Source organism: Haliotis asinina, chromosome 5 (assembly GCF_037392515.1).
Source record: "Haliotis asinina isolate JCU_RB_2024 chromosome 5, JCU_Hal_asi_v2, whole genome shotgun sequence".
Classification (NCBI taxonomy): domain Eukaryota; kingdom Metazoa; phylum Mollusca; class Gastropoda; order Lepetellida; family Haliotidae; genus Haliotis; species Haliotis asinina.
Genome location: NC_090284.1, coordinates 48,510,595 through 48,534,535, shown reverse-complemented (window position 1 = coordinate 48,534,535; position 23,941 = coordinate 48,510,595). Strand labels below are relative to the sequence as shown.

The window sequence follows — 23,941 nt, the reverse complement described above, 5'->3', positions numbered from 1 at the left end:
ATAAGTACATTCATTTCCAACTCGTGTGCCTTCATGCAGAATATCCCCTCGTCACGTTGAAAAGGTTACCAGAAGACCCAGGAGGACACAGGTATTATCTACAGACCAATTCATCATTTCCGCCGTCGATGAAGTCTGTGCAGCAATTATGGGACACCGTAAATACAATATAAATCCGAAGCCGTGATCGGTGGACAGATGTGCGTGGACACGGAATCCATATAGTCGTATAATGCCGTCTCGTTTACCTTGTGGTGTGGAGGATTGACGTTGGAGCTTGGCTGGTTTACCTCCTCAGATTCATCTTTCAGATGTTATAGCTTGTTAACGATCTCAGTACCACATGCTTGTCCGGTTCTCAAGTGCAATGACGATATTACTTGAGCCACAGAGAGAAGGCATTTTGAAACGTCGTTTTAACTGAGGATCTGGGTCATCTCCAGATCCCGAAAATATCATTGGTAAGTCGTTTGAGGAGTGTTGCTTGACGCTGTAATGTTCATGTGTCACAAACTATCAATATCTAAGGACACCGCACAGACTATCCACTGCGTATTGACTCGTAGAAACATCGCAAACAATTGTTTTGTCGTCATTCAAATCATATTGTGACGTAAAGTTCGAATGACGTCACAAATGAACAACTCCAGATGTTACCAAAGGAAGCAGCTGAAACTTCCAGCTGATGACACTTCACCGCTGTAGCCATAGTCGATGTAGACCGTTTACTTTTTTGTTTACAATGTCGATAAACATCATGTGTTGGCCAATTTCCGGGTGTTATTGAGTATTTGAAGCACGAGAATATTTCATTTGAAACCTCCGACTGACGCCGTCGGTTCCAAATGCATTCTTCAAATACTCACTAACACCCGGAAATTGGCCAACACATGATGTTTATCTCCTAAATAATATATTGTCGCGGATCCATAACCATCTCTTATAGAAGCATCTTCGCAGAGAAAGAGGGCGATGGGGAAGTGGTTAAAGCGTTTTCTTATCACACCGAAGACCTGGGTTCGATGCTCGATATGTATACGATAGTGTCGCTCGCTATGATACTACAGGGATCCTGGTAAAAGCGGCGCAAAGCTAAACTCACTCACTCGCACAGAGACCTATCGCATCACAGGTAAAGGTAGGATTTTAATCAGACTTACAATTTTAAAGTCTGATATTCTATGTATTTCATTGAAAACATTGTAAGATCATCGATGGCACATTTTCCCTGTCACCTTTTTGAACTGAGTCTTTAATTTAGAACATGATTCCTAGGGAGTGTTAAGACTGCTGGCCTTTATTTGGTTTGTTTGACAATCCGAAGTATAATCTATATAGAACTCGGGTTAAAATCTAAAGATCCGTAAAGGGTCTTCGTTTACACCTAAAAGTTTAATGTCCCAAGTTTAGTTAGTTATTTTGCAGTAAAGCTTACACACAAACTGATGAGCTAATGTGAAAAAAGACTGCTTATGTTGGCTGATGCATCGAGTATGAAATGTATCTTCCAGACCAGACTCGATTACTTAGAGATCACCGCCATATAGCTGGAATATTTATGAGTGTGCATGCGGATTTAAAACAACAAATAAAATAAAATACAATTTGAAGTAACCTACGAAATCGAGAAAGACACAAATTTACGTCCAGTGATCGACGTTGGTGCCGTATTTATACGAAGATTCAAACAACAGCACAATAAAAAGAAACCACGTGACGCCAACAATACACTGTGACATGTTTTATAACAATAAATACAAATAGCTGTACGTTTGTGCAGTTGGAACAGCCTACATCTGAGTGACGATTGGTGGTCTTGCGGCCAGGGGGAGGCTAACAGAACTGCGACTGTGGTTGTTACTTGAACCGAAGGCCGCACTGTAGTCAGTAGTGCTGGCATTGTAAAACATGTTCATGAATGCTCCCCTGAAGTTCCGGTTGTAGATGGCGTAGAGAACGACGTTGTATACAGTGCTGAACGACGCCAGTGATATCTTGATCATATTCACCGGGCCCCCAACAAACATATGGTCATCTCTTCCTGATATTTTCTGAAAATTAAACACATCATCAACATGCTGATGATAAGACCAGTTAAAATAGAAACATTTTTCACTCGTATAATTGTCAAATTTTAAAAGTTGTGCAAAAGTGTTAAATATTCTTATGGAACTACTTTTACGATTCACAGGAAGTTTCTGTTTTTGTTTTTTACACTTGCATCATGGGATTAAACCCAGGTCTTTGACGTGGCTATCAAGGTTATCCCACCGTGCCGGCTTTATTTTACATTTTTGTAGGTATATATGAAAACATTCTGGTATCGGCTCCACTTTTGCAACTAGACAGAACCTTGCCTGTGACATGAGAAGTATGAAATACGGCAGCCACGATATGGCGAATAGAGCAGCCACGAGGATAAGCATCTTGACAATCTTCATCCGATGGCGGTAGATGAAGAACCCTCTGACTGTGCTTTTCCTCCGCCCAGATCTATCACACAGCCCGTGCTCACGGAGGAAGTTGATTATTCGCCAGTAGTTGCCGAGGATGAAGATGAGAGGGATGACATATGCCATCAAGAGCAGCACGAAGCCGTTGGTGATGGAGGCAGCTGAGGAGAAGGTGACTGACGCGCATGATGTGGCAGTGATGTTGACGTCGTCTGAGATGCTGACGTAGACGGAGTACTCGAGCGCGGTGGGAATGATTAGGACAGCTGCTCCCATCCAGATGATTGGGATTATTTTTAAGGCTGCATGACCTACACAAAATGGCATTTCTTCATCAGTCATAAACACATATGGCTTTATGAAAAGGATCCTGCCTTGGTAGAGATTTCTTATAATTATGGAAAACGTTCTTGTATCTTTTAGTTGTCTTTCCTCTAGTGTCTGAGTAAACACAAACTGAACAGAACATAAACGAGGGAACATTAAGATCCTGCATCAAGTGTCATAATAAATAGATGTGAATGCGTGTATATGTTAACGTTATGCGTTATTTCATCCCTGTATATCTGCAACTGCTGCCATGAATGTTCTGATGACTTTTTGACTCGTCGGGTTAAACATCTGGCCTTTTATCAGAAATGTCTAGGTTCAGTGCAGTTTTTACTGGCCTTAGTCCTGTACCTGGACGCATAGGTTCGACCCGCATTAGGATGGCCTTTCGCCGTTCACACGATATGGCGACCAGACTGTAGATGGACACAACGATACAGAAGACAGGCATGACGTTAGCTATCTTACATAGCACGATGCCTGAAACAAATGGACATTAATATATTATTTGCAATGGGAATCTCTGAAATATAATCTTTACCTGAAGTGTTGAAAGAAAACAATGTTATTTTCATGAAAAAAGACTCTAGATAGTAGAAAGGAATCGAAATTGGCAAAACATTATGCCTGAAGCAAAGATACCATTTTTAAAAACATCATGACCGCACATATCCATTGTTTCGAACAAGTTACAGAAAAGGACAGTATCCATTTCAAACATACACCTGACAGTAGATACTATGGTGTTTGGTGAGCTTATATGCAGTGGCATAATCAGAATGTTGTGGGACCTTATTCCTGGCATGCTAAGCACTTAAGAACATGAGAGAACCCAAACCAGTATGCTAAAAACACAAATTCCTCTCACATTCCACTCTGGGGGAGGGGGTGGGGAGATGGGATACGTGGTAGAACAGATGCCACCTATATTTGCATCCTCCATAATCTCCAGGGTATACGCATCGATAAATCTCCAATACCATGAAGGCATTTGTGTCTCGGTCCGATATATTTATTTACCTCCCTTCGCTGGCTCCGCATTCTCGCAGTAACCAATCAGCTAAGCCGCCGTTACGACCGAATTTGCCACTGTCAACAAAAATGGCCGACGCAGCTGCGAAGGTTTGTCCGCAGTGCTACTCAAATTTGGGGGAAGTCATACAGACAAAAGTTTTAGAAAATGTGCAAGAACTCATTCTACCTCCATCAGAGTACCTCTGTATGATTTGAGTTGCCAAGTTCCAAACGTTAGATAATTCAAAAAGCGGAAGTGAATTGTGATTGGTACTCCCAAAGTCCCAGCGTAGACACCTGATTGGATAAAATGCCAGCCAAGGGAGGTAATGAATCCATCGGACCGAGCGGCAGATGCATCCAGGGTAGAGTGGAGATTTATCGGAGCGTATACCTTGAACATATCGATGGTGCTGTGTTTGGTGCAAGTGAAAAGTGTGGTGCAAAAATGATAGTTTGCTGAGGTTGGCTCCATGGGCCTTGGTTCATGTATATCATCAGGAATATTGTTGACCGAAGAAGCCACTCGTGTTCCCCCTTTCTGAAACTGACAAAATGTTGGGTGATAAGGCATTAGCATCTTTTCAATTCAATTCATTTCTATTAACGCTGTGTTGAATACCATCGCCGACCACACAATATAATGACAAAAACGAAACTCGAAGGGTGTGAAGTATATGATATTGGCATTCATTTGTCTCTGCCAAATATCAACAATTATGTTAAATCACTTCCAGTGATAGTCCATTGTATTATTCCGCAAACATATGCAAAGCAATAACGTCCAGTAAGTAATCGCAGTATGCCCCGTTGCTGGTCCTCTCTCCTCATTATCTCTCCCCCCCCCCCCCCCCAACCCCTCTCCACCCCACTCTCTCTGTCATTTCTCTCTCCCTCTCAATCATCTATGGTCCCAATGGCACACGGTTCCCTCATTTTTAAGGAGCAGTGAGTGACTAAGAAATTACCGTCTACTTAGTATTTGATTAGTGATGGGTGGTAGCGTTTAGATCTCATCTCTTGTCTTCATGGTCCGTCCAGACTAGTGTCAGATAATGGATTATGTTTGCAAATTGATGAGACTGTCAACCTGATAAATGTACGGGCATCACACAACACATAAGCGTAAAATGTTGCCGGAGAAATCAAGTAAGCATACATCAGACTATGGATGTATCAGATATATAAGAAGGCAATTTATTTCGTGTAAGTCCGATATGTTGCCTGTTTTTAGATAGTATTGGGGATCTCCAGCCTTTTAAGCAACAGACCAGGATTTTTTCTATTATGGTAACTACATCCCTGACTATCGAATGACGTGCCATATGATATCATGAAGTAAATAAAATTGTGTCGATTAATTAGACCAACGTGAAAAATTGAACAATCCGGCCTGCCCAAGGACGTGTATTGCTTAGAAAGTGATTGGTTTTGCTGTTCTTTGTCTTAGCACTGATGAAGATCTTATTTCAGCTTTTTAGTAACGAAGACAAATAGGAAGTTTCGAGATTTACATGTCCTATCAGCGTTGCTTCAGTCATCTATTAACGTCTTTTGTCGTTACAACGTCTCAAGATACGGGGGTGTTACGTTATACATTATGAAAGCCAAAATACTTACTCCATTTCCAAATTTTGAAAAACCATAGTTAGGGCTAAACCTGAAATTTATAATTTTAGTCTCGCTACCTGTCGGTATAATTTGGGACGGAGAGCGTCTGTTGTAGCCCTGAAACAAACACGCACGGACGTAGATAACACACTCACAGAAAAGTACGAAAAGTAGGATCTGGTAAAAAATGTCACATTTCTAAAGATTAACTACATTCTTACAGCCCCAGTGCCAATTAATCACGAAAGGTCACGTCTAAAATCCGCTACTCTTCTGGTAAAATAACTGATAGCAATATCGCTGAAGTATACATAATCCTAATTGCGCTCTGGTTGTGTCGGATCCAAAGAGATGCACACGATAATCACTCTGACTAATAGCATGGTGTTATCTCGTTGCTGTGGCATACACGTACTGGTCAGTGGCCGAGTGGCCAAGGAGAGAAGATCTGAAGACTTGCATGGTGGCACCTTATCGCGAAGACACGTATTATCATTGCTCGTAGGACTTGATAATCCAGAGACGCAACAGCGCATTTACTAATGTTGTTGGAACTAAAAAAGATATGACAACATGAAGCTCTCGATATTCATTGTAGCCTCAGGTCAATATCAGCATCGTTTAAATGGAGTAGCATAGAGATACGGTTGCCGTTGCAAGTTCCGACCGACAGTTTGAGTAGAATCCAGGGGTCTGTTGCATGTCCGGGGGCGGTTTGTTCCATTGTAAAACGAACCTGATCACCTCACGCTGCGAGAGTGGGTTTTATTCGAAAGTAAACTGAACTGACGAACATAAGAAAGTATACACCTAGCGTTTGAGGATCATATTCCAGAAATGCTTTCAATGTCTGTGACTTTAAAGTTAAAAGCAAAACGTTTTTTTCTAAATATGTATGTCATTGTTTGAATTAACCCAAAGGACAATGGATCTGCTTTCTTTCTACGTCCGTTTAGCATAAGTGAAACTGAGAATTGCGTCATGCATTTGCGTCAAATTTGGAAATGTCCTCCACATATCTGTCACTTTACCTTTTAGAAATCGGTCATGCTATCACCTGTTACATATCACCTGCCTAAAGGGAGGCCCTAATTTGTATTTAAATCTGACCCTGAATAAGTTTTAGTGGCACGAAAAAAAATATATAGATCTCCAATTCAAACCTAAGGAGACTTAGTCGGCACGAAAACTGATCTGTACCACTCAGCCACAGGACTTCCCGAAGGGGAAAGGGGTAGCCTATAGGTTAAAGCGTCCGCTCCTCTCGCCAAACACCCGGGTGCGACTTCCAACATGGGCACAATGTGTGAAGCCCATTTCCGGTGTCAACAGTGATGTTGCTGGAATATTGCTAAAGCCGGGTTAACACCAAAATACTCAGTCACCCATTCTTCACTCACTTACCGAGATCTGGGGTTATCACCATCAGTGAGTGAGTGTATTCCTCCTGTCATTTCGTAATGTCATGGCTGGGGACACCAGAAATATCACGACGGAATACACACTGAATTTATGTTCAATCGAACCCGGACTTCAGTGTGACGAGCGAACGCTTTAACCACTAGGCCATCCCACCGCCCAACAAATCAAGAACTAGCTAAGGCGTCAAATTCGACAGCTTTGGCCACTAACTATTGTGACAGCCTGACCTCATCACTGACCTCACGAAACAACTGAGCGATCAGCGCACAACTAAATGCATGAGATTCACGTTCACCTACTGACACATAGTAAACTGTTCATGATAAAATCCTATTCATGTGCCTTACAGATGCCCATTGTGTAATGCAAATTCGCGGGTTAATGTTCTCACTTAATTCCCTTGATCGTCAGCTGCTGAACATTATGCATGTGTGTTGAAGCCAGATGGAAGTTATTTAATCCTACATGGAGTCCACTCTGAATAGAGTTTGCCGTAATGGTCTCTGTGACCCGTAAATAAACACAGCGACGCTGAACAGACTCGTGCCATTGACTAAATCCGCTTGTTATCACTAATGCATTTCTTAAAATCCTGAAAACTATTACACGTCCGTTGCCAAGTAACCCCAGACTTTAGGCTCTTAGCGTTGATTGGTTGTCCACGAGCTTAGTTCATTAACAAAGACGTCGCCCAACCAAGTGGAGTTCCAGAATGGACGTTGTTGCGTTCGAAAACCAGCTATAAAGAAAATACTTTTAGCCGTTGTCGCACTGTCGTGCTTTGGTAGAACTAAAGGTACAAATATTTTCAAAAGAGCAATTTCGTTTCTTTTGCTTTTGTGCCGATGGAATCCACGGGAACTGAACTGTACCAGTACAATACCCTGAAAAAAACGAAGACCTTAAACGTTAAGCGTTGAGTCTGAAAGGCACATGCAGCCATTTTGTATGGCGGGTTAGGGATATAATCATTTTCGATATTTGCTAACCAAATAGATCTAAGGGTGACAATTTTAAAGGTTGTACAGTAAAATACCTTTATAACGAACTACCAGGGACCACTGAAATTAGTTCCTATTATCCGTAGTTTGCTATTCAAGAACATCCACTGAAAGAGCAATAAAACTATACAGTACAATACATTCCTACTCAGCTTATTCATGCATTCATATTACGTTCTTTTCACTACAAAGTCAGTGATCTTACTCTGTGCACGCTTGGCCAACTGCATACGCCCCACAGCCTCATTTAAGTCGGCAAGCGAATTGAAAGAAAACAGCTGTCTTCTATGACACAAGAAAGTTGTTTAAAGTTTGTAGGGCCATATTGGCTTGTGCGAATGAAGGTGTTGCCTGGTCTGTTTCATCATTGTTCGTGTCGTCATCATCGCATTCCGAATCAACTCGGGATATTCCGTCGGGCTGATCGGAAATGGCCTTCACGATGTCGTCATCAGAGGGGCGTTCAGTAATGACAATGCCATTGTCTGCTGTGATAAAGTCATCAAGTGTGACATCACCGGAAATGTCGGACACTCCTTTCAATTCATTTCACATACTCCCCTAGTCAGAAAATGTATTTGTTTTCATGTTTTGTTTTGGTTTCTTTTTTGTAATTTTGTTATCTGCTGTCTTTCGATGAAAGTGAAAAATAAATGATGTGAATCATTGCCCTATTGTGGTGCTCGTTCAGGTGTTCTTCAATGTTGGTCTTCGGGGTCGGTGACTATTAAGTAACCAACAGGGGGAGCTAATCAACCCGTATTCCCCTCGAGACCACTGGACAACGTCATGCCCATTATCAACACAATATCTCCAGACGACTACGACCTACATAGATATAAGACAAGAAAAAAATCATTTGCAACATGTATAATTAATATTTACAATGTAAAGTTGGTATTTACAAAGTTGGTATATTTTTGGGTAAATATAGCATGGATTTTCTAAAATGTAAAGCACGTATTTACAAAGTTTGTAAATTTTTGTAAGTATAGGACGGATTTTACATCTACTATCAGTTTCCGCTGTTTCCAGGAATCCGCTGTTCCAATGTCTCTCCAATTTCAAGAACGATGTTCTGTTGGGGTTCATATTGTACAAATGCACGGTGCGTCTAGCAAGTGACGTATTTAAACATGAAATGGCGCGGAAGAGAGAGAGATACGATGTCAATCATCAGTTTATGCCATAATAATACGTTTTGTGGAACTCTAAACTGTTAATTTCCGTTTGGCCATGGAACATATATAGAACGTCAGCGGGAAATAATGATGAGTTTGCAGCATCTGCCTCCACTAGGCGTCAAACAGTATTGAATGTCCTTCCTCGAGAATCCAGCGGTGTCACTAATTCATAGGATTGCAAGTTTCCATTTCATACGGATTCTCAATTATCTGTTAATGGATTAGTAAAGAGGTACACTTAGGGCTTATCACCTTCCAAAAGAACCAGGGCGCCATTAGGCAGCATTTTCATTTCGCGTCTCAAATCATTCCATTTTAACATGACAAAACTGGAGCATCTTGATGTTGATAAGATGAAGAGATTACACTACAGAAGACAGTAACATTTCGTTAACAGTGAGTTTTACGCCACTTTTAGGAATATTCCAGCAATATTCACAGAGGTGAGCAGCAGAAATGGGCTTTACACAGTATATCCATGTGGGGAATCAAACCGGGATCTTCGTCGTGAACACGTTAACCACATGACTACCCAACCGCCCAAATCTGTGGTGACACCAGGCGCACGCGAAAAGGGTCATTTTAGGTTTGTTTAAGAGGCGAGTCGAGTCGATGTGTTCTGGTGCGATTTTTTGCGCTTGGATGCGAAATTGGCACGAATGGTCAATTAAGGTTACATGATCTGTCACGATCTGGTCTCCCGTTCAAATACGATCGCATTCGGTCGCGATCTGAAACGATCATTACAATCAAGGTCCTCGATTTGGGACGATCTAGTACGTGCAGGTGCGTTCGGATACGTTCATCCCGAACCGATACGCTCTGTTGCAATAGGATACGATGTCTTTCACAATCACGATCGAGGCTGAACACGATCTGAGCTACGACTAGACCCCGACAGGTATACATACAGCCCGACTGACCATCGACTTCATGTTACTTGAACTACAGAGTGGACACTACAACCCACAACCATGCATTGTGGTGTTTGTCTGTCCACGATCGATTCCGATTAACACGATAAGAAAGTCAGATTAGATAGGATATGACGAGCATTGTTACGATGCAATACGATTTGATACGATGATCACGATTGAAAAATAATTGTGTTAACCGAAGAACATTTTTAAACTGTCCAAATTCTTTTCTACGATCAACGCGACTGCCACTAATGACCTCGAGATCTGACAGGATTATCACGATTTGTCCGCGGTTAAGTCCACGATTTCATTAGTGGCGTGAATCATAATAGTGTGAACACAACATTATCGATCACGTCAACAATGGTCCATGACGCCATTCTTTGTTGTCCAGTTATCTTTGATGGTCTTTGAAGTACCGTTCAAATGCAGTTTTTGTAATTACCGAATTATGAACGAGTCGGGTCTATCGAGAGAAACCTTTTGATATTTAGGCGACACTGTTACAAACTTTATCATTTTCGCGAACACCTGGTACAGTCACTTTTCTATACTGATTAGTAAACCACTCTCGTTATGTAGTGTGAATTGTATAGTTTATTCTGATTTCAGTTGAGACTGACCGTGGATGTGACAAGGTTTTCATATAAGGCTATAACTGTGTGAATGATCACATGATCTTCGTTTCACAAGGCTCGACCCAGCTGGCAGTCGGTGACTGCTAAACAGTTTGAAATGCAAACACCTGATTTGAAACGTTCCAGATATACCTTTTCAGCACTAGTTATTTATTTATCCAAATTCCAAGTATCTGGGAGATCTGTATACTAAAATAGCCTTGGCTCGGCAACCCTCAGATATCTGTACCTTCATCAGCTCGTGTTGACATAATTTATTTCAACAGACATGTAGGTGAGATTATCTATTTATCCCAATTCGAGGTATTTGGGGGTGGGGATGTACTATTAAGGCAATGACTGAAACTTACAAGCGACCAAAACCCTATCGACATCCTTAAAAACTCTCTGCTAAAGAAAGACAATCCAGTGAGTGTCATCATGCGGTACGATGACACTGCATGTGTTTATGAAATCACTATCACCAGTCGTAATAATCTTATAATATAAAGCCGCCAGTGAGAAAGTATTGACGTATGGAGCCACTAACAACATTCAAGTAATTTCATTGCTTCACAATATATTTTCACGCTGAGAATCGAACCTCTGCCTTCTGTAAGACAAGCAAAGGCTAACCACTTTGACCACCCGCCAAAATCGTTAGTTGATCACAGAACTAATAGTGGAGGTCGACCAACATGTTATTACAATGAGGTTATAAAAATACTGATCTTGATAACTAGATTAATACCATACTGTCTGGCTAGTTCAAAAGAAATTTCATATTTCATGGATGTATCCTTATAACATCGTCAATGGACTTCTATACATAATTGTAAACCAAAAGTCACTGTGTTTTGTAATCTGATTGATTGAAAAACATGATCAAATGGTATTTGATTCCCGGAAACTGCAAGACTGTACGCTATCGCAAACAATCGTTTTGTTGTGTCATCAACAGTGGTGACGTCATTCAAATCATATTGTGACGTAAAGTTAGAATGACGTCACAAATGCGTAACTGCAGATTCTGCCAGCTGGAACCAGCTGAAACGGGCAGCTGATGACTCTTCATTGCTGTACTCGTATTCGATCGAGACGAGTGGAGACAGTAAAACCCTTTTGAGTATATATCTCTGTCTGTGAATGTAACAAGTTTGAGTTATTTTTACTGCATCGCATATGAATCTGTTTTCAAAGTATCAAGTTTGAATCTCATTTGTTTCAAGTATGATTCTTTGTTTAAATGTATTAAATCATAATTTGCTTTTTACATGCATTAAGTATGAACCTTTATAATGTATCACTACGGGTCTGTGCTTCAATGAAATACGTAACAAGAATATGTATCAACTATGAATATTTTGTAGGTATTTCAAGTGTGAAATAAATATTAAACGTTTGAAGAGTTTCAAGATTAGATCTTTGTTTAAATGGATGAAGAATGAATCTTTGGGTAAATATATAAAGCATGAACAATCTTGTAAAGCACGGTCTTTGAATCGTTGTTTGAAAGTAGCAAGAAAGAAAAACTGATTGCATCACTGAGTGTGGGAAACCAACAATGTCTTTCGATTGGTCGTTTGTTTAACACTACACTCAGCAATATCCCAGCGGCCTGTAAATAATCGAGTCTGGACCAGACAATCCAGTGATCAGCATCATGAGCATTGATATACGTATTTGGGATACAAACAAGTCAGCGAGCCTGGCCACCCGATCCCGTTAGTTGCCTCTTACGACAGTCGCCTTTCATGGCAAACATGTGTTGCTGAACACCATTTCTAATCCAGATCTTCACGGGGCAACCCAGGATAAGCGTTGGTCTGTCATTGGTGAACACATACCGAAACATGAGTCCCAATGACCTATTCTGACAATGACCTACTTTTCAATCGATCCGAAATTTCTCGTGTGAAAGTGAAAATAGACACCACAAACATCTCTGGTTACACTGAATTCCAGTTCCTTGTTTCATAAGAAAATGATATTTACAAATGAATTTTAATTTTAAATTTTGATAACACCGTATTTCTATATTTTATATCGAGGTTTAGACAGCATGCCTTAACTAAAAATTCACAGACTGACCCTTTTTGATGAGGTCGTAAAATGATTCATAATGTATCTGGCTCACCTGTTATGTTTTTTGCGCTTATTTAGTGTAGTTTTTTTAAAGCACAATGAGATTGGCGTAATATCAGTTCCGAACTAGACTGCCTAAGTTTTCTTGCGGTAGAGCCTCGTTTGGAGATTTCCATGATTTCCAGATTTCCGTTTGTCAGAGCTTGCTGTACGACAGAGCACGCTGCACGACGTGTTTACAAGGAAGGATTAGAAGGACCGTAGTGTTGCAATTTACGTGTTTAGACGTATCAAATCATACCGATTAATATTTATGCAGCCAGTTACCATTTATGTAACCGCACTAAGTTTTGCAATAAGACGGAACCCGGTAAACAAGAAACGAGACTGTTCTGTAATTAATGTTTTGACTTGACAAGTTTATTCAACAGATTCCACCTTAACAGTTTCCACTCAATGAAAAAGGCAAAATGTGTGAATGGGTCACTGTTAAATCAGTGAGGATTCGCATTCCTTAACGAATTCTATAAAATGACAGCAGGTGTTTGTGAAAGGAGCGAGCATGCCCTAATTATTTCTACGAAAATATGAGCTTATTGCCTGAAGCCGTACATCGGTACACCTGATCCACGGTCCTCAAATCAAACTAGCCAATCAACTGACGGACCGAAAGACGCCTTTCTGTAATAATAATAGGACATTGCTATATATTACAACAAGGCTTCACCTACATCTAACGACAACACGGCTTCACCTACATCTAAAGCCAGTTTATTTCCAGTCGATACGGCACAAAGTGCGAAAAGGGTGTCAAGAGCAACAAGGGTGTTGATGATGCCAACCTTTATCCCAGGACCAAAGAGAAGGGCATCTCGACAGCTGGACATCATCGCATCTTCATCCCATGTTTATGTGACATCAACCAATGAATAGACATTGCTAAATCAGATAGCAGTTTCCTCGATCTTTACGGTGCAAGTTTTATGGTGGTGAAATCCCCTTTCAAAAACATCTATTCATAGCTCCAACCGAAGAACAATAAATTCTGAAATGATGATATGTAATGTAAAAAAGAGAGCCGAGATTGTTTTGACACTACTCGACTACTCGACTACTCGACTATGGATGTCCTCTTCTAATTAAAATGTTTATGGCGTCGGTGCAAGATCTGCCGTAAAGCTCGTATTGGAAAACCTTGTGTCAATAATGTCAAGGTTGAATGATTGGAAATCATAACGTAATATCACGCTAATAGGGAGACTTCTTATATTTGTTTAGCGAGAACACATGTCTAATCTGAAGGAGAAACTCTTATCCTGTATAGATCTGTTACAGTAAAAAACATGCCATTTCCTTCGTAAAACAGATTAACAATCAATAATTTGATTATTGTAAAAGAGAACATTTGGGAAGTGAAAGAAATGTTCAGAACTGCAATAACAAACCCATCACTCCAGTTTGGCCTGGAAGGCTGACTTGAAAGTAAAGGGCCAGGAGGCCTATAAGGCAATACTTGATGAAAGCAATTAGTATCCGGGAAGACAGAATGATACCACCTGAATCTTTCACAAAGTGTGTGAAGCCCAATTCTGACTTCTGGTTTCTCGTTTGCTGGAATAATGCTGGAGGAATGTACACTGAGTCACGTCAAGTACTGAAAGTCGTCTTTTACATCTCCACTACAGAAAAGTGAGAACAAAACTCGCTACTTGACCAGTAACTTGACCACGTAACTAGTAAATGCTACGGATGCACTTAAACAATCTTGACCAAAGCGATCAATATAAAACCCATCGATTCTTGTCAGCCCTTATTGTTTGGTGCAACCCCTCAAGGTCCGGGCTAGAATTGTCCTTCGGCAAAACATGCATGTCGTATGAGGCGATCGGGTGGTCAGGCTTGCTGACTTAGTTGACACACGAGGTATCGAAATTGCATATATCTATGTCCATGTTCTTGATCACTGGATTGTTTGGTCCAAAACCCGATTACTTACAGGCCACTGCCAAAGAGTTGGAGTATTGTTGAGTGCGGCGTTAAACAGCAAACCAGCCAACGTTTCTTGGTGCCGAGACTCATGAATGAGTGCGGGGGACACAAGAAATGGGCTTCATACATTGTACCCCTGTTGGGAATCAAACCTGAGTCTTTGGCGTGATGAGCGAACGCTTAAACCTCTAGGCTACCCCACCGCCACCGAGATACGTGGCATAGATATAATTAATTTGGATGTGGCGTTAAACAATACTTGTTCAGTGAAGTGTTGGGAATAGCTAGTAAGTCATAACAACCAAAATTTGTGTATTCCGTACATAAATGCCACTTGATTTCTACGATCATTCTCTGAGTGATCACTTTGCCACTGAGCAAAGGTGACGAACAAAATGGCCATCATGATCGATGGAATTCATATCCTTCAAAGTTTTTTCCTGTCTTATCTTACAATGTATTCCATCTTACAGTATTACTGTAAAGACGTTAAAACAAGAAAGTTTTAGGTCTGTGTCTAAATCGTTATCGATATGTGGTCTAAATTCTGAATCTAAAACATTACGATCTCACTATAGGCCAGTAATACCACAAAGTCTAAACTCTAACCTTTACTTAAACATCGTTGAAATATAAACTAGTCTACTAACCAAACGCGTTTTGAACTTCATGATAAATATTACACAATTATTTGATCAAGCATCCAAACAGCCTCGTGTTAGTGAGTGAATGCAATGGGTTGGACGATGTTTGTATCAGTATTTCAGTTGAAACGAGACCTATTACAGCGATTTCAACTAAATACAAGTCTGAAGACAATAATCACAATAATTCTACGATTATGTGTCTGACTCTGACACACACAACATACACCCACAACACCCAGACAGTAACATGTTATAGAAAGCCTACTTTCTTTACAAAGCGCAAATTCAACTAAAACGAATTTCAACCCATTTACTAGATAACTAGTCTCCATATGATGCTATTCAGATTCTTTTAACATACACGACTTCACGTAGGATCATTTTGAAGCATGTCCACATGAGCGACGTTTAAACGAGGAGATGGTTCTATATACGTGTAAGGGCCTACCTTCATAGTAATCTGCTGGATGAGAAACGTCATGTAGATTCTGCGGTAGAACGAAGCCGGCCAGCAGAATGTCGCTGATGGCGAGGTTGCAGATGAAGAGGTTGGTGACGTTCCTCAGTTTGGGGTTTTTGATGACCAACACTATGACCAATGTGTTACTGGACACCGAAAACAACAGCACCACCCCAGTGAGCGCTATAAACGCGATCTCCAGGTTCCCTAACGGCATCGCAGTATTTACACAAACATCTTCTGGCACTTCAAATCATCCAGTTGTGCATGGCATTTAAGAATGAAACGTGTCGTTCTGTCAGTTTGTGTCATGTCCGTATATCCACATGTGAATGCGCAGATGAGTGGGGTTTCAAACACGGCTCCATGTTTGAGGACTCATGGTTTGACGACACAGCCGTGCAGTGAGTAGGGGACACACGTACACAGTGTATCTGATAATCGATTTACATTGTAATGGTGAGGATTGTACCGCGTCAGAAAAGAAAAATGTTGTCAGTCAGTGTCTTGGGACAGAGTAAGAAACATGCATCATCTGTAACGAGTTAGTGAGTCAACTGGGCTTAACGCCGCTCTTTGGGAAATGACGTTAAATGATTACTATAGTATTACCATTCAAAACAGCAGGGGGTGTTCCATTTTGCGAGCATACCTCTAGCCAATGCATATGCATATGGGAAAGTCCTATATGAAGTCATTCATGAAACATTTCAAGAGAATGGGATAAACTGACCCATTTCCCCTTAATTTTTCTCCAACATCTGTTTTATCATTGGCTTCATCGTTTGCGTTTCATCAATCTTGTAAATCCAATAGTCCTGTTCTTAATGCACTATATACAAATCGATAAGAATGGATCGCACCACCTATTATCTGACCCACATATATGCGCATGTTTGTACATATAATAATTATGTCTATTTACGTATTTAGTTCCACGTTGAAAGCAAGTACTTTCACTTTGCAAGCATGTACATACGTGCAGTATGTGTACCCGCATGTCTCGAGTTTGATAAAACTGTTGTATCTGCTAGGTAACTTGGAAATGAAGTGACTTCACTGTTGGTATAAGCACAGGTGGGGCCTCCTCAACGTACAACTGCTCAAAGATGACATGTTGATATTCATGTGATTAGTGTGCCAATGCCGTCATTGAGGGCCATTGCAAGAGATGGTTGTCATCAGTCGACTCTCAGCCAGAATACATCAAGAAGCAAATGACATTAAGGGCCGTTGGCGTTTAGGTCGACAACGCCTGACAAACTAGGAAGGATTAAGTCCTTCTCAGAATCAAAAGGCTTCACCCTTTCATGCCAAGGGACATGATAAAAACGATGTGGGCTCCACACCGCTGAGTGTGCAGCAGGACGGCCCGAAATCGCCCAAGTCGGTCGGTTGTAGTGTAAGAAGACCAATCAGACGTTCATTGTTATAACCAGAGCAGGAAGCAGCGAGACTAGCTTGGTGTCAATGTCAATGTCATATAAGAAAGGTCCACTGGTCGATTTTATATGATAATGACAGATGGCCGAGGGATATTAATGCAGCTGTCGGCGGTTACCCAAGATGTTGACATTGCGCTCAGCTATTGATACCTCTGTGATTTATGAAAGTTTGTGTCAGTATCAGGAGAACCACCGTCTTTTTAACGTCACACAACTTCAGTCATCAGCACTGCAAAATTGTTGGCAGGAATTCCTCTGAAGGTGTACATGGATCTATTCCAAAGAAGGTTCAAAGAATGATTTCCATGTCCACTCGACATGTTCACGATCGTACCGTGGATGGACCTAGGAGTCAACGCCACAGGCATGGCGAAAACGGTAGTAGAAGCAACGAGCCATGCCATTATACCATCTAACACATACTGTTTGTGCCAAGTTAAGACGTCCACTGACAAGGTGTTGGGCAGTCTAATCGAAATTCCATGTAAATGTCTTATTATTGAATCACATTTTGGCGATTACAAGTGGGAAGTGAATGCATGGTCTTGGGCAACAAAAATGATGTCCTCTGTTTCACATTTAAGACCAGTCGACTTCATCGTGGCGAAGGATTCGGTAAGATTGCTATTCGTTTCCACACACTGCATATATGCACGATGCACTGGATTCTCAGAAAGCTTCTCAACAAATGCCAGAATCTGGGTAGACTTGGTGAAGGGCTTCACCTGGTTTACTCCCATCGCTGTACCATCCAGTAGTACATCACATCAACAACCTCAAATTTCAGAATCTGTCCTGCAACAGTGGCACGTTTAAAATTGCCATAGAATGCCTTGCTTTCATCATGAGTCTTGACATGCATCACCAGAGAATCACGTAAATGTGTTGAAAAGAGCATAATAAACTTAGATCATGTAGAGCCTCTAAACCTCGATCTACCTGATTGATTAGCATATATAAACGATTAAGAGGGGACCGAGGGTGGGGGACATGATCCTTCTGATAGTTATTATTATGTGTTACAGACTAAGACTGAAATGCAGCAGAGAGGGTTCGGGTGATTACTATTATTATTACTATTACTATTATCACTATAGGACTAGCTTTGTCGCAATGTACTCTAATTACGCTGTTCATCGAATGACACTACCCTGAAATGGTTTCTTTTTCTTCCATCGTAGGCGCTACGTGCAACTATTTTGGGCGTATTGTTAAGATGAAAGGGAGTGAGTTAATCTGAATTCACCGTCCTAGCAGCAATGACTGGGTCAGGATCGATATTTGGGTCAGGATCGATATCTGAATCAGACACGTTATCATCCACTCAACAAGAAGTTCTCTTTTGGAGTCTAACTGAGGGTGCTTATTAATGATGGCTGTTTCCGTGATAACTACCAAGATGGATGTTTGGATCCGGAGAATGGCGTATCAACATCGCTGAGTGGTCGACATGATTGTCCAACAGAACGTGGGCGTCCGCTTGACAGAACATTGTCATTGAGCTGGACCAGGTTCGAAAATAGTGAATGAGTGGGTTTACATCGTTCTTAGCAATATTCCATCAATATCAACGGATGACATCAGAAATGGGCTTCTCATTGTACCCATGTGGGGAATCGACCCCGGGTCTTCGGCGCAACGAGAGATCGCTTTAACCACTAGGCTAGGGGTTCCTGGGGGTGAAAGCGCTTCCTCCTCACACCGAAGACCCCGCTTCGATTCCGCCATATGAGTACAATGTGGAACGCGAGGACGGAGACTGGCAGCAAACCATGATATGGAATATCAATTTAGAATTGCCACCTCGTCTATGTGACACAACTCTGCAAGTAATAGTGCGACCTTGTGGGGTACATGTAATTGACGTATTTGGAGAGCGTCATGATTAAATAATTTGACCAGTTTATCGTGGACTTTGTACCTTATAAAGTCTATACAAATCGCCATCATGCACATAACACTGGTGTTAGTAAGACTATAAGTTTTTGAGGGGCATTTAGAACTTGGGGCAGTAAGGAAGGATAACAATCTATAGATGAACAACTTCTCCGAGAGCAACGTTTCGGTGCAAGTTTTAACACCGTTGTCAAGCCAGTGATGAACAGCATAAGGGTTATGTTCTATTTCGCTTCGCTCAAACGAACGCAAATTATTTACCAAGTACAATATACTCGTAATACAGGGTGCTGTCTACTGTGCCTCGAGAGCGAGTAGGTTTATTTCAAAATTTTCAATGCCAGAGCACATCAAACCGTATCGTAGACGACGGCATACGACAAACGCGAACGTCTGCAAGCATCCTCCATACGCAATCCAACTGGATAGCTTTAAGTAGTAAACAAAACCACAGCTGTAAAGCCAGGTCTCCACACAACATATATCCTGGAATCTGCTAAAGATGAACGCCCGTTATGATACAGTCCTTGAGAATAGCGAAGAAGCATTATCATCTCCACCTGGTAGATGTATCTGTTTAAACCACGGCCTTGTACACATCCAAGATACATCAGTCCCGATCTGAACTGCTTCGAATTCTGAAATAAGGTGCACAGAAACCAATTATTATTGAAACTTCATCAATAACGATATTAGCTTTAAAGATGACAGACGTACCCAAGTGAAAAAATGAACCTCTGATTTACTACGTATTCAATCAATTCAATACAAACAATCAACCTTAAACTTTTGCAAGTAGCAACAGGCGTTACAACACGTTTGAGCCTACACAAGAATTGCCTGTCTGAACATGAAGTATACGTAACTTATAACAGTGATCGTTCCGCTCCATAAGATTCGTCGCTTTTGGGTCCTTGACTGTATGCCTCTCAGCAGTCCCTGTGTACAGACGGCATTTCCTTCTTTTGACCTCTGCTCATCCTCAGTGAAACGGCACCATATGTCATACCTCCGTAACACACTGTCCATAGTCCTAAATGTATAGTGGCTTACATTACCAATACAGCCCACCGGCTTAACACGGCACAGTGGCCTACATTACCAATACAGCCCAGTGGCTTAACACGGCACAGTGGCCTACATTACCAATACAGCCCACCGGCTTCACACGGCACATTGGCCTACATTACCAATACAGCCCACCGGCTTCACACGGCACAGTGGCCTACATTACCAATACAGCCCACCGGCTTAACACGGCACAGTGACCTACATTACCAATACAGCCCAGTGGCTTAACACGGCACAGTGGCCTACATTACCAATACAGCCCACCGGCTTAACACGGCACATTGGCCTACATTACCAATACAGCCCAGTGGCTTAACACGGCACATTGGCCTACATTACCAATACAGCCCACTGGCTTAACATGGCACAGTGGCCTACATTACAATACAGCCCAGTGGCTAAACACGACCTAGTGGCCTACATTACCAATACAGCCCAATGGCGTAACACGGCACATTGGCCTACATTACCAATATAGCCCAGTGGCTTACATTACCAATACAGCCCTGAAACTTAACACGGCACAGTCGCATACATTACCCATACAGCCCAGTGGCTTAACACGGCACATTGGCCTACATTACCAATACAGCTCACTGGCTTAACACGGCACAGTGACCTATATTACCAATATAGCCCAATGGCTTACATTACCAATACAGCCCTGAAACTTAACACGGCACAGTCACATACATTACCAATACAGCCCAGTGGCTTAACACGGCACAGTCACATACATTACCAATACAGCCCAGTGGCTTAACACGGCATATTGGCCTACATTACCAATACAGCCCACTGGCTTAACACGGCCCAGTGGCCTACATTACCAATACGGCCCAGTGGCTGAACACCGCCCAGTGACCGACATTACCAATACAGCCCTGGGGCTTAACGCAGCCCACTGGCCTTTTCCCCCAAATAAAAAACATGAAAACCAAGGCAAAGCTATTCGCCTGAGCAACCTCGAGTGACGAAACAATTTCTTCATCCCACCTTGTAACCTTCTATCACGTGAATAAACAAGCACGACTTCTCGTGCAACGCCTGCATCCACGGTGGTCGGCTTTGACTACCGTATTTACCCTAGATAAATTTATTTATGTTCTGATTCGCTTCGTTCAAAGGAACATAAATTATTTACCAAGTACAACATACTAAGTAATGCAGGGTGTTGTCTACCGCACCTCGATATAAAAGAACCGACCTGTTGATGCAAAACCAAATTTACTTCCAACAAATGCCACACCCAAAACAATCAAATCCCCAAATTCGCTGACACTAGGAGTAACGAATTTATATCGTCTTTCACGTAACCGTCTTTAGCTGTCTCCGAAGTCCAACGACCGTGTCTTTTAAATAGTCTGTCTGCAGTCTGGTACACCAGCAATCCACTCAGTGGTGGAGTGTAACGAAATACACTGAGACTAAGTTTACTTAGACTGAATATGTAATCTTCAGAAGACTCTGCAATATCTGCTGCTTCAAGGTACCTCTTTAACATAGTAAGTGGACATGTCGGAGTACTAGTAACCACAGGGATTTGTATCGCTTAGAAACAGCGCTCGAAAGACATATATGTGTATAGACCCTACCCTAGTACTATATAAAAGGAAAGGGATGTAACGAAGAAACCACCCCCTGTTCGATCAAAGTTACATGTCACCGCGTAAAATATTTTTAAGGCAACGTCGAGGCCAACGGATCGAACGCTAGATGATTTCCCTACAAAACGAGCCATAAATGGCCACAATCGGATCATTATTTCAAAAGTTATACTCCACGAATCATCGAAAACAGCTACCTCCGCAATTTCACGCCAAAATCATGGATCACCAAATACGGCGAAAACTCACCTTTTAAATTAGTTTATTAATTCCAGACACGTTGACAGCACCAGCGCTGGGCTGGATTCGATCGGCTGCGGCATTCCGTGGGTCGGAAAACTTATTGCAACACCTACATGTCATTTTCTCGACAGTAAGCAAACATTTTCACCAAAATCGCTGGCAAACCTACTCACATGTCGGCCATACGTGACCTTGACATTCATTGAACTGAGCAGATCCGCGCAAACAGACTCGGGCCATCCGACTGGCCACTGCCACTGTATATTTTATTTCCCACCAATCGGATGGCCCGAATCTGTTTGCGCGGATCTGCTCAGTTCAATGAATGTCAAGGTCACGTATGGCCGACATGTGAGTAGGTTTGCCAGCGATTTTGGTGAAAATGTTTGCTTACTGTCGAGAAAATGACATGTAGGTGTTGCAATAAGTTTTCCGACCCACGGAATGCCGCAGCCGATCGAATCCAGCCCAGCGCTGGTGCTGTCAACGTGTCTGGAATTAATAAACTAATTTAAAAGGTGAGTTTTCGCCGTATTTGGTGATCCATGATTTTGGCGTGAAATTGCGGAGGTAGCTGTTTTCGATGATTCGTGGAGTATAACTTTTGAAATAATGATCCGATTGTGGCCATTTATGGCTCGTTTTGTAGGGAAATCATCTAGCGTTCGATCCGTTGGCCTCGACGTTGCCTTAAAAATATTTTACGCGGTGACATGTAACTTTGATCGAACAGGGGGTGGTTTCTTCGTTACATCCCTTTCCTTTTATATAGTACTAGGGTAGGGTCTATACACATATATGTCTTTCGAGCGCTGTTTCTAAGCGATACAAATCCCTGTGCTCACGATCTCATACTCTGGGCATGCATACCGTTTCAAGCGAACCTATTCACTGCGCATGCGTTATGGACGCAGCGCAGCGCAGCACACCTGCTGAACTAATAGGGAAGACCAATAAATATTTAGAGAAGGTTCATCTGGGAACTGATTTACGGATGTCATAATCATTTGTATTTAAAGGAAATATTGTTACAGATATGATGACACTGCTTCTTAACGCAAAATAACTATTCCTGTTGAGCTTATACAAGTCTGATTTCTGAGTTTCATGTTTCAAAAGAAGGTAACCTTTTTGAGGTAACAAAATACACCTCTTTCAAAAGCACATGCATCCTGTTAAACTTAAAGTAGTAAACCAAATTATGATAGCTTGTTTTTTTCTGAAAGATTTCGTATGGGCCAACCTATTTTTTTGCAAAATATACTTTTTCAACTTTTTCTTCATGGTACAACAAACACTATCCTTATTAAAAGTAGTGTATTATTATTACAAAAACAAAATGTTTTCTGAACTTGTGCGAAACACCATATGTAGTTATAATACAGAGCACACTGTCTAATTTGGACCGGGTTGGGACTGACTAAAATGTCTAAATTAGACAGCAGTCTGAGATACACAGAAGTTTCCTACATCAATGCCTGAAGGCTGGAATTATTCCCTGGTCAAGAGGTTGAAGAAATGACATGTTGGTCGGCAGATATTTTACTGTGATATGATGGATCGTGGATGATTCCCAAACATTACTGAAGGACAAATTGGGGAAACATTCCAGTTGCAAACTGACATATAATTTACTGACGGCCATAAGGGCCCGCACATACTTGAAACTGCCAATACAATTACAACTGTTGCTGCATATACAACAATCCAAGAAAGACAGATTCTGAGTTTGACAGAGAGGACTGTACTGGTTAGTCTGTCTCACAGTCCCGGAACCAAATTGCTAGTATTTTGCCTACTGCTTTGCCCTCTCTGCAGTGCTAAAGCTTTAAATGAAGCAAATAAAGCTCCTTTTCTATTAAAATGGGTTTGTTTGTTACAATCAAATTATAGATTCAGAGACTAAGCAGTAGTCTATATACTGGTAAAACACATTCACAAACCTG

The 23,941-nt window shown here is 41.5% G+C and overlaps 1 protein-coding gene across 1 annotated transcript; it reads right to left on the bottom strand.

The window, feature by feature from the left end:
- Nucleotides 1-1,790: 1,790 nt before the first annotated feature.
- LOC137283894 (RYamide receptor-like) lies at nucleotides 1,791-15,950 on the bottom strand. The gene is made up of 4 exons (XM_067815569.1): nucleotides 15,722-15,950; nucleotides 3,135-3,263; nucleotides 2,358-2,764; nucleotides 1,791-2,051 (listed from the first exon to the last, which is right to left on the bottom strand). The coding sequence occupies exons 1-4, from the start codon at nucleotides 15,948-15,950 to the stop codon at nucleotides 1,791-1,793; spliced, it is 1,026 nt and encodes a 341-aa protein (XP_067671670.1).
- Between the last annotated feature and the right edge of the window lie 7,991 nt (nucleotides 15,951-23,941).

Bases quoted from the DNA above. Each gene is read 5' to 3' on its own strand.
- LOC137283894 (XM_067815569.1), bottom strand. From the start codon at position 15,950: ATGCCGTTAGGGAACCTGGAGATCGCGTTTATAGCGCTCACTGGGGTG. The intron at 2,765-3,134 runs GTACAGGACTAA...CATTTTGTGTAG, and splicing joins GGTCGAACCTATGCGTCCAG to GTCATGCAGCCTTAAAAATA. The intron at 2,052-2,357 runs GCAAGGTTCTGT...TTTAATTTTCAG, and splicing joins TCATACTTCTCATGTCACAG to AAAATATCAGGAAGAGATGA.